The sequence below is a fragment of the Athene noctua genome, chromosome 4 (genome assembly GCF_965140245.1).
Source record: "Athene noctua chromosome 4, bAthNoc1.hap1.1, whole genome shotgun sequence".
Lineage (NCBI taxonomy): Eukaryota > Metazoa > Chordata > Aves > Strigiformes > Strigidae > Athene > Athene noctua.
Genome location: NC_134040.1, coordinates 33,218,609 through 33,230,653, shown reverse-complemented (window position 1 = coordinate 33,230,653; position 12,045 = coordinate 33,218,609). Strand labels below are relative to the sequence as shown.

The following is a 12,045-nucleotide window of genomic DNA, read 5'->3' as shown; positions in this document are numbered from 1 at the left end:
TGAGCAAAATGTTCCTTGGGCTCTAGCTTGCCAGTGTGCCTGCTGGTGTACTACTTTAGTCCAAGTGCATTAAGCAGGAGTTTGGCCTTGCAAATGACTCTTAACCAGATGTCCAGAAACATCACCATTGCTGTCGCTAAGCTTGTCTTGATGTGGTAATTGGTTCTGCATTTCAGCAGTTAAATCTACGTGTCCATAGCATCATTGCTACCATGGCAAGACAACTGCTAGGCCATCATTGTGGCTTCATCTCATAATGGAAAAGTGCCCTTGTGCACTCCCTAACCTCTGAGCAAACTCCCATTCCTAGCTCAGTTTCTTCATCTCCTCTGAAGTACACTGCTCTCCTATTTCTAGAGTCCCTGATTTTTCATGTTCTATCAAATAGAAATTACATAGGGCATGGCTACATGGACAGGCTCCCATGGGTTTATCTAGGGAGTGGATTGCATATATAGTATGTTAGCTCCTTTGTGATAGCTGACTGTGGGGGTATGCAGTCCAACAGTAAATGTGAGGTATGCCTGTGCCGCCTTCTGTATGAATAGAACAGAGTTTGACAGTTAAAAGCAAAGTTGGGCCATAGAAACTTGCTAGTTCATCTTGTTTAGTGGAAAGTGCTTAGGAAGACATAAATTGACCGTTCAAATAAAGATGCTGGCAGATAAATCTCTTCTCTAGAGGGATGGCGGTTGGTGTGTGTTTGTAAATACAATAATTTTCTTATGGAAGAGCTTGTTGCTCCAGGAAATACTTTTGCAGTCTAATTCAAAGTAACTTGCGGGGAGCATGTTTAGCCCATGTAGGCAGAGCAGTGATGTTAAGCTTCTTGTGATTAGTACAAGTAATGGCAAAGGGCTCCAAAGAGCTTGATTTTTCTGAAGCATCAAACCGGCAGTCTGTCATCTTGATTATTTCCTCTGGCTTCTCCAGTCACTAATGAAATGGGTAGTGACTTTCCCACCATTGCCTAGAAGGCTCTCACAGGTGGCTGGGGTTATCAGCTCCAATGCCAAAATCTGGCAAGCAAGGGCAGGAGTACTCTGCCAGCACTTTGGGGACCAACAGCTGTTACTCACCTATAACTAACCACATCTGAGTTTTGCCATGTGTCCTGGTTCAGCTAGGATAGGGTTAAGTTTCCCCAGCAGAGAGGGGGAAGGGATCTCCAGGCGGGTTATTCATACCATGCTGACCTCAGGTCCAGGCCTCGGGAGCACGGGAACTTTTTCCTTTGTGGCTTTGGTCGCGGGGAGCATCGCGAGCGAGCTGTCTGTAACCATTGCGGTATTTCTCTGTATATCTTTTGTCTTGTTTACTGTTATTGCTGTTTATTGTTGTTATCACTGCTACTGTTGTTTGTTGTTGTTCAGATTGCTTATTACACTGTTGTATTAAATTTCTCCTTATTTCAACCCTGGGGTTTGTGCCTCACTTCCAGCCTGACCGGCTGAGGGTGTGGGAGGGGCAACAGCAACATAGTCTCCGGTCCCGGCAGGGCCTAAGCCCCCACACCATGTTTCCTAAGCCTTGGGGGGGTTCATTTCTTTGTTAGACCTCCTTCTTTGTAGACCAACAGTTCACCCAGAAATCGGGGAGAAATTTATCTGAGGAGGGTGTTTCAAATTGAGTCGTAGAGAAGCAGGACTACTTGTGTTGACCAGCTATAGTTTTGAGACTTTTAAATTTTTTTCTGAAATATTTCATGTTAATGGGTAGCTAGTATTTTATGTGTATTCATGTAAGTCATTTAAGCATATTTATTGACTGGTACGAGGGGACGACTGTTGTTGTCCAGAGCTGTCTATTCCTACTGGATGTTGATCATGTTCTGAGCCAGACTTTGCCCTCACTTCAGAGAGTAAAAGCAACAGAGAAGCAGTTGAGTTACAGTAATACCTTATGGCAGGATAAGATTAATTTCAGCAGAACAGAAATCTCAAATCAAGCAGATGAAAGTGGAGAATTTATCAGAAATTAAAATGTGTGCTAATTTGCAAACAAATTTACTGATAAAATGCCTGCTCATCTGTTAGGTGTGTATGTGCTAAAACAACTAAATCCTTGAAATGTTAAAATGGCTTTAAGTTAAATTTCTAAACTGAGCTTTGAATAAAGCTTCCTTCTTTAAACACCGCATGTTTCAAGGTTTTTGTTAATATATCTCCAAAAAGAGGAGGTGGTTGTTTTTTTTCTTCTCTGTTTCATTTTAAGCCTTGACTGTTTTATGTCACCTATAAAGCAGCTACCATGGCCTGGGTGCAGCATATTTGGGCAAATGACCTTCACCTGCAAGAGGGGAAGGTCTCTGAGGAACACTTGTACTGTAACTGTGGAGCAGCACATGGCTTCCTTTAAACGAGGTCTGGTTTTGGGCACTGCCAGGTATCAGAGCTGCTCATTGCCAGCTTCCCTTGGCTGGGCACAGCTCTGGCATGCAGAGTCAGCATTTGCTTTCCATGGGGGGCTGGAGGGCTCCAGTTTCATAACAGTGGGAAGCCCTGGCTTCCCTGGCTGTGCTGTGTGTCTGGGGCTGGGAGCTGAAACAGCCTCGCACGTGCTCTTTGTGGGGCAGCTGGAGAATTCATAATGTGCTACCGAACACTTCAAATGTTTTGGCATTACTGTACTGTAAAGGAGGTGTTTTCAGTCAGCAAATCTATGAATAGTGTTTTGTGTAGGAAACGATAACATTCAGCCTACTCAATTGCTTCATTTAAGCACTCACAACTTTCTCAGACTGTTAAAAGTAGCTGTCATCTCTGTATCTTTGCATCTTGGTGAGATTTCTCCAGTTAGCTACTTGAGTAACTAAGGTGGCTCTGTGCCTTTGAGAGGTGGCTCCCCACATGGATGCCCATGTTGTACACCTCTGATGTTGATGGAGTTGGTGGCTGGTGCCCACCAACTGACTGTTGGTGGGCAAGTGTAAGGGCTTGAGTAGTGCCTTACAGTGTGGTCACTCAGACTTGAGGAAGATTCTAGTGATAGTCCGCATATGCAGGCAGCCTCTGCAGTCAGCAGGTTAAAACAGTCTTTGAAAGAAGTCAGCCTCTTAATTGAACAATTCACCAGCTGGATGCCGGTGTATAGAAACTATTAGGATAAAAGCACCTGGTAGTTAACTTCTGTCAGTGTGGAAAAGAGTCTTGTTTAAAACTCTGAAGACTTTAAAACCCTGATTATAAAGATTTCAAGTGATCTGTCTCATCACATTGCACATACATGTTCCTGATTCAGTTATGTTTCCGGAGACTGGATGACGGAAGGAAAAAAGACTCCATTGTGCCTGGATATAGCTAAATTGTTCTTGGCTAGTGAGTACCTAAAACTTGCGGGGACTGATGGTCCACGTACTTTTTGAGAACTCTTGAAGAAGGCTGTTTCCCCATTTGCAGGATTAAAAGTGTGCTGCTATGTCAGAATAGGTCAAGAGATGTTTCAGAGCAGTAGTTTTCAAATCAATCAAGGAACTAGTTTTGTCATGGTTGGCTGAAAAAGAAGGAACTTTTTTTAAAGCTTCAAATATTGATAGTTGTGCATTTAATTTTAACTTCTTTATATAGACCAATGGCATGTAAGAAATAATTTTAGCATCTTGAGGATGAGGTATATTTACACAGAGCAATTTCTTACAAAAAAGCTGTGAGGGATTTGCCTATCATGTTTTGGTGGCTGGTTTTCTGAAGTGACAGGGATGATATCCTAGTTCTCTCTCCATATTGAGAAATGGGGGTGAAATGCAAGATAAGCAATTATTCTTCTAATTATGTGTGTGAGTATTGCCCTTTTTATTTTCTAACATACTTAATACAATAATTTAGATCCAAAATGCTCAAGTTACATTAGATCTTTTTTCCTTCATCTTTCAGATTGCAAAGAAGACCCGAACCCCAACTTCAGGTCCGGTCATCACCAAGCTAATCTTTGCAAAACCAATCAATAGCAAAGCAGTTACAGGGCAGACCACTCAAGTGTCACCAGTCATTGCAGGTTGTACTACTTTGACTTGTTTTGCTTTACCTTTTTCTTAAGGGCTGTTCAAAGAGATGGTGATAGAAATTTGTTGGTCTCGATTTTACTGTAGTTTCTGTTGAAGTACCTCAGGCAATTGAAAACAAAATGTCAGCAGAAAACTTTGTGGGTCAAAGCAGATAAATTCAATTGTTGGTACCTTTATACTTTGCTTGTTTAGAATTATCTTTGGGACTGCAGAGTTTGATCATTTAGCTTTTACTCTAAGGTGCTTTTACTGTCTGGACTTTGGGGAGGAGAAAAAAAAACACCTCACAGCCAGAGGAAAGGCTACTCAATAAACAGAAAGCATTTGTAAATGCATTATATCAATACATCGAGCAAAAAGGAGACACACGCTCTTGTACTACTTTAATCTGCTTATAGTTGGACTTAAATATAATAGATGGAAATAACAGGAAAAACGATTGAAAAAAAGAGAATAAAGTTGTGTTGTTTCTGTTGCTCACCTACTTCAAAAATAAGCATCACAGAAGAGTCTAAGAAAGTAATTAGGACACATAAGAAATCATTTGTCTCTTTGGAAAACAAATCTATGTTTGTGTCCTTTTAAGAAAAGAAAAACAACAAACCAAACAAAATTAAAGAAACTCACATTGTAATCATTTTTTATTATGGAAGTGGGACTGATGCATCATTGCATTTATGCCAGTAACATCGGAGACATGTAAATTATCACAAAAGGAAAATGTAGGAAACCAGAGGCATCTTTGGAACTTTGAAGGATGTCTTCAGCTGCTTCCAGACTGACCAACCCAAGTAGGCTTAAAATCTTTTTCACATATTTAAACGAATTTGTTAAGCCTTTAGAGAACTGGGACTTGAGCTGGTTTTAAAAAGAATGCAACTGTCTCCTGTATTCAGAAGTTTGATAGATAAAAGTGAATGACACATAACTGAAACATAATCTTTTCCTTGAGTTGTCAGGCTGCCTGCACCCTGAAGCCTGACTCATGTTTTGGGTGAAAGAGGGATTCCCCATCCCACTCCCCAGTTTTTCTCCTTTCTTAAACATTTTCCTACCAAATGTACAGTCCTGTGAATAAGAAAATTGCTTCACTGTGTTTATAAATATTTGAATTAGCTGTTTGTGTGTGTTTTAAACAAACAAACAAAAACACCAAAAAATATTTTAAAAAACCCAAACCCTACCCAAAACATTATGATCCCTGAAATGAGCCACTTGAAGTTGCCATACATTTTCATCTGGCAACACATGAGAACCGGTGATCAGTAAGGAGCCCCCAACAGAAACAGTACAAGAATTTTCAAGTTTGCTGCCTCCAGATCCAAATCCAGGTCCAGATCCAAACATACCTACATAATATTGACAAGCAGCTATGTTATAAAATAAACAAACTTCCAGCTTTTAAATCAATGTCTTGGAAAATCAGTAGTACCTTTTCCCTAATCCTGTGAGAGAAGTATCACTGGGAGGTGATGCTAATTGAGATGGAAATCTTTTTAAAGATCTGCCTTTCTTCTTGCCATCCCAAACAGCCACCACAGCTTGACAGCTTTGAGAGGCTGACATCACTTTGGGTAATGTGTAACATCTGTGTGTTGTCTTTTGATCTTGAATGACTGTTTTTATGAATCTGTTAAATATTTTTAATTGCTTGAGAATTTCTGAAAACTGAGGTGGAAGTTGTAAATTTGGGATACTTGTCAATACAAGCAGACAGATTTCTGTTTAGGAAGCTGATGCCAAAGGGATGTAGTGAGAAAGGGAAAGCTGTCATCAAGAAAAAACAGACTCAGAACCCTGAATACTGTAGATGGTGAAATTCCCAGAGACTTTGACTTTTTTCAGGTTGCATGTGGCTTTAGCAGCTGCTTGCTGTTACTTAGGCTGCTCAAAAGTGAAGGTAACTTTAGAGCATGTAAGGAAGGCAGCTTTCCATGAGGATGATGCTTTTTCTTGTTGGTTCCAGTTTCTTTAATTGTCATGCCACTGGTTGGTTTTGGATGGAAAAGTTATTCTGGTGTGTGTTTGTTTCTTATTTTGATAAATGTAGTACAAGAGAATGGGTGACAGAGAAACTGTGACAGAAATGAGTCTGAGCCAAAGTGCAGCAGAGGAAAGCTCAGTGGTCAAGTACTCTTTGGAAAGAAACTAAGAAGTGTGGAAGAAAAAAATTAAAAATCTGTTTTCCACTCTAGGAGTTTTGCAGTATTCCTAAGACCAGTTTCATGATTTGGAGATGTTGGTTTTGCTGTTTAACTTTTTGTGCTACTCTAAAAGCAGATAGTTTGTTTACACCACACATATCGCCATATATTCTGTTAGGCAATGAAAAATACCACCACCAACACATAGAGAAAAACAAACAAACAAACAAAAAACCACCAAACTTAGAGTTGAGCATAGTTGTGACCAAACACCTTTTTTCTGGTCACTATAACACCGATTGTTTCTGATGGCTGAGGTTTTAAAAGGAAGTAGTCCCCCACAGATGCTCAGTTTCTCTGTACATTGCAGCAGCCCAGGGAGTTCTTGGGAAACTGTGAGCTGGGTGTTTGTGCTCAGCGCAGGTGTATTGGAGTGCTGCATGCTTCAGGATGCTGTCCTGGCTTTAAAAAATTTTCAGCTGAATGTCACAGACAGCTCAATGTCTATTTTGGCTTTTTTAAGCCCAAGTCTTTTTGTTTGCAATGATGTCAATTATTTTCTCTTTGTTGCTAAATCTAACTTTAAAAATGCTGATGTTCCTCCTACCAGGTAATACACTCTCAGAAGTAGGGATCAATTGCAGGATGTTCGGAGAAAACATTGCTTTAAAAGTTAACATAAACAGGAATAACTTGAGCTGATGGTATCTTGCATTGTTTGTAGGTAGGGTTCTTTCACAGTCTGCTCCAGGAACACCACCAAAGACAATAACAATCTCTGAGAGTGGAGTCATTGGATCATCTCTGAGTACAACAACACAACAGACACCAAATAAAATAGCAATCTCACCACTCAAATCCCCTAATAAGGTAAGGACCCGATTCTGGCTGCAACCTTCTGTCCCTCCTGCACAGTGATCTGAACAGAGCACTCTCAGCCTTTGCTGCAAGCTGTTTATTATCCCGACAGTCCAGAGGCTCCACTGTACATCATGATGCTCTGCAGTAATGGCCTAAGTTAGATTTTTTGCAATTGGCTCCCTTACTGTGGCTTAAGTAAATATGCATTACTGCATTAGTTTCCCATTCCTGCTATTTCTTGCCACTCCCTAAGCATTCATTCCAAGAGTGGCTGTTCTCTCTTAGCCAAGTGGTCAAGCAGTATTTTTTTTAATACCTTCATAAAATGTCATCAGACTGTTTAAGAGGAGACCTCAATAATGTTAATAGGTCAGCACTTATTAACTGTTGCCTGCTACCGCATAAATAATTTAGTCTTCTCTAATCATGTCTGAAGTAAATGAGATTTGCAGTGGTCATTGACAAATGCAGGGCTGGAGATTGGCACAGGAGGTCAATAAAAAGGTAACTCGTCCATTGTAAACTGTTACAGACAAGCATCATGGTGATGCTTCTATTTTAGACTTCATAAAATTTTCTTGAGAAGAGAAATGTTGCTGGAGAAAGGAAGAGTCCAGGGGGAGGCAAGATGCATAGTGCATGCAAACAAAGTATTGTGTATAAAAGCTAGCATAAAAGAATTCTCTTAGTTTGGCTGTGCTTTACCTATGTAAGGTACAAATGGAGTGAAGGACTTGTGTTTGAAAATTATTAGTGAGGAAAGCAACATGATAAAGAAGTAAACAAAATATAAATCTAGAAGCAAAGCTAACAGTGAGTAGGGGTAAAAAGGTTCCTTAGGCATCTTGAATTTACTATAGATAAGTAATTCTAAATATCTTTTAAAAACAAATGGTTTCAAAAATTGGGAGTTTTCTTAAAACATAACAAATGAAGTTTAGAACAAAAAGTAGAAAACCAACCGTGGGAAGGGTGTGACTATATAGAATAGAGCACTTTGCAGAAATGTGGTCAGAAGACTGGATCTCTACAGGAATTTGGAAAGTAGATTTGAAAATACCGGTGTTCTTGTACTTTGGCTAAATCAGTAGTATGAGGTGAGATTATTTTGGTTTGCTTTTCACAGCTCGCCTCTAAAATTTCCTTTTCTGGTGAAATAGTCATGGTACTGATTATAAAGCTGTTATTCTGAAAAAAACATCCTGACAATGCTCAGGCTCGGGTAGGCTAGTTTCCTTACAAACAAACAAAACAACCAACCAAACCAAACCAAAAACCAGAAGCTGTGCTAGCTTTCTGCAGGGGCCTTTTGATGCTGGAAACCAATGCCTTGAAGTTTCTAATGTGTCTATGTGCAACAGCAATTGCACGTTGGACCCACGTGAGTTGTGATTAAATACAGCACCCTTGTTGACAGAAAGAACTCTTTGTACTGGTGGAGGACTGCTCTTTCATGAGGAGGAGAATGTGTATGTACAGGGTCTTCTATCCTGTGCAGACATTTAAACTGCTTCTTTGTTTTGCCAAGCAGCTAACAGTGGTGTCAGTGGCCTCCCAGCCTCCCAACTCACCCCAGAAGACGGTGGGTGTCCCACTGAATGTAGCGTTAGGACAGCAGATCCTCACAGTGCAGCAGTCAGCACCCTCCTCCCCTGGGAAGGCTATAGTCAACCACACAACTGCCCAGGTACAGACTGACTTTCCTTTGTCTTGTAGCATGTCTCTGTCTCATCGCTTGAGGGAAACTGAAATGTTGAACTGCAAATTGGCGGTGGTCAGTCCCAAGGTGTTCTTGTAATAGTGCTTGCTTAAGAATTGACAAAAAACGTTGCCCTGAGGAAGATGTGCTTCTTCAGTCAAGGGGTACAAGCCATTGTAAGACCATACATGAGGGTGTGATTTTAGAAAGCAGCTTTCCAACCTGGAAAGCCCTACTTGGTCCAAGTTATTGTCACTGTATACTGAATCTCCCAAATCTGAAAGGCTTCCTGTGACACAAGGATGAGTTGTTTGTGTTGTTCTCTCTTCTACCAGTGTTTCTGTGCTACTGGCAAGGGCTGCTTTCCAGGTGTTTCTGAGGTTTGCAACAGTGGAGTTCATGTTCTTGTGGTAGAGGTCTGCTTACGCAAGACACCATGGTCTTGAGACCTACAGAATTAGAAATTATTACTTTCTTGTGTCCCATTTCTAGAAAAATATCAGTGTTTCTATAATAGCTTTGATAAATTTGCATTAATGAATGTCGAGACAAAACTGACCATTCTTACAAACTGCAGTTTACTCTCTTGTAATCTTGGGTGAATCTTTTTCTATCTTGACATCTGTTTTGGTAAACATGAAGGAGTGCATATGACTGTAAATAACCAGAGAGGATGTAATATAGCATGGAGTGGACACAGTTGCATATACAACAAGGAGACCAGAGACTCGGACAGATTTTGCCAGTCTCATCTTAGTGATACAGGTGATAATTGGAATGTTGATATGGGGATGTGGACACCAGAATGTTTTGAATATTTCTCTTTTGTTCAGAGTAAAACTGGCAAAGTTGTCTTTTTGAAACAGTTGTTAAAAGGTTAAGTCACTCTAACTCAAGCACCCGAAGTGACAAAACGGAGATGGCTGTGTGGTATGCATACTGAGTTCTGATCCAGAGCTATCTGACACAACATAAGGCTTTCACCTGTCTTCACTCAGCTCAAGAACATGCCCTTAGAAGAGCTATCACTTGAATTTTACAATTTTCCCAGTTGTCTTTGGATGGAAACCACTAATTTGTGTGTTAGAGGGAACTTTGCCCATGCCGGTCTCCCTGTGATAACGCTTAGTCTGTGACTGTACTTGCAGATAGGCCTTATTTTGAGTCATTCTGGGTTGTTGATGTTTCAGTATATTTAAAAAAAAAATCCCAAGCAAACATCTTATTTTTAAAGCCCAAACTTATTTCTAGTGAAATATATACAAAGTGAGATTTCATTTGTGAGGTTGCTGAAAGCTGGGGAGCTGGGGAAATCTTCTAAGAAGACACATCATACTATCAACCAAATATAATACTAAAACAATGCCAAGGGCAATGATATGTTTAATATTGATTGTTAAATTTAAAATCCTGAGAATAAAAAGCTGAGCTCCAAAAGAAGTTAGATGGAAGGACAAAAAGGAGAAAGAATACCAAGGTTTGAGTTTGCCAGCAAGTCTGGAAAATAAAGATCATTATCAAGCCAGTAGACTTATGGAAGTGTATAAATAAAAATAAATACTTGCTTGTATTTATAGATAGATAAATTGGAAATACAAAGTCCTGTAAATTCCAGATGTACTATTATTCCAGTTGTGAGGTAGCACAGGTCTGCCTAATGCCCTTTTTGAGTTTTTTCCTAATAAATTTGTTTTGCCACTTTTCATTGTTGTTGCTTCTTTAGTGTCTTGGCTTGTGCCTTCTTTTTTATATCTTCAGCTATCAGTTTATGGACTCTGTTCTGTTTCCTTCTCAAGGGCTGCGCAGTGATTTCTGTGTATTAATTGCAAAGTGTCTTAACAGGACATACCTGTACACACAGTGATAAATCATGCCACGATCCAGCAGAAACAGTTCTGCGAGCTTTTACCATGTGTTGTATTAGTAGGAATATTTCTAGATTGGTTTGTTGCTTGATTTTTTTTTTTTTTTTTAATACAAACTGAGCAATGTTCTCTGTAGTCACCTGAAGTGGTTTTGACAGACATTGTATCTGGGGAGGTGGACTGAGTGACCCTACTCATGTAACTATTGATTTATTCTGGTGTTTGGTGTAGAGCATTGAAAATGGAACTGAGTTTGCTCTGAGCTGTTGAGAGACATTTAATATCTTTACATCCGTTCTGCTTTTGAAAGCAAAAATGGGGGTAACTGACTTGCTTCTCAAGGATATGAATGGATTAGAGAGTTGCTCACTGACAAATTGAGTGAACAAAACACGCTGACATTCTTTCTGCCATTGTGCAAGTAACTTTGTGCCCTCTGTGTTGGCTTAACAGGGTGTGAAATCAGCAGTGCAGACCATTACTGTAGGAGGAGTGGGTACATCTCAATTTAAGACAATTATTCCCTTGGCAACTGCACCTAATGTTCAGCAGATTCAGGTACCTGGAAGCAAGTTCCATTATGTCAGACTTGTTACTGCCACAACAGCCAATAGTTCAACCCAATCAGCCAATCAAAATCCCAGTACAAATACACAGCCTCTTCAACAGGGTAAGTGCTGGTGCTAATGTGTTGTCTGAAGTTTTTTGTGGTTTTTTTCATGTTTTTGTTTTGTAAGGATTAAAATGAGTACATAAGAGATCTATCAAGACTGCCAGATGTGCTTGGTTTTGTGGTAGACTCCTGTAAATTTAATATTCTATTGTTACTCTGGTTTGTATGTGGAAACTCTCCTAGTTGTCAGATTGCTCTATAGTTGGGTCTGAATCCTTGAAGCATTTGAGGTTGCTTTCCCCTAGTTTACCAGATTTGTGGCAAGTCCCAGATCCTCTGTATGAAAAGTATGAAGCCAGGACAGCCCACCAACATACTGCCAAAACCATATTGCCAGATCCTTCCATTTAAAATGCTTTAGGAGCACCAGATGTTTCTGTCCATGCTTTCCAAAGCTGTGATGGAATAAAAGATTTCGAACCAACCTGTGGGTTTTGTAATCTCCTCTTGCCAAGGAAAATTCAGTGTCCAGAGGAGCTGTGTACCCAAGGTGTTTTTTTTAGGCATTTCTGTGAAATGTACATGCAATCTTGTGCCAAGAACCTGTTTACAAAGGTGTTCTTTAGACATAAATGTTATGTGCCGTGAGTTTGGTCAGTTAATCTCAGTGTGTAGTTACAGTATTAAGTACCTTTGTGTTACATGCATATAAAAATCTGGAAGACTGAACTGTGGGCTTTGAGTTAATAATGTGTGTTAATGCGATGTTGTTTCTCAATACTAGCGAAGCCAGTGGTGGTGAATGCGACCCCAGTGCGGATGTCTGTTCCCATAGTGCCAGCACAGACTGTGAAACAGGT

At 40.1% G+C, this 12,045-nt stretch overlaps 1 protein-coding gene across 5 annotated transcripts in view; it reads left to right on the top strand.

Moving 5' to 3' along the window:
• Positions 1 to 12,045, top strand: part of LIN54 (lin-54 DREAM MuvB core complex component) — a 41,415-nt gene that overhangs the window by 18,705 nt on the left and 10,665 nt on the right. For 3 of the 5 annotated variants that reach the window (XM_074904919.1, XM_074904918.1, XM_074904921.1), the window contains exons 3-7: positions 3,873 to 3,993; positions 6,872 to 7,017; positions 8,540 to 8,695; positions 11,026 to 11,242; positions 11,970 to 12,043. In XM_074904919.1, the coding sequence (XP_074761020.1) occupies positions 3,873 to 3,993; positions 6,872 to 7,017; positions 8,540 to 8,695; positions 11,026 to 11,242; positions 11,970 to 12,043 (714 nt within the window). The remainder of the gene's footprint in view (positions 1 to 3,872; positions 3,994 to 6,871; positions 7,018 to 8,539; positions 8,696 to 11,025; positions 11,243 to 11,969; positions 12,044 to 12,045) is intronic. The other 2 variants (XM_074904922.1, XM_074904920.1) reach the window with 1 other exon arrangement.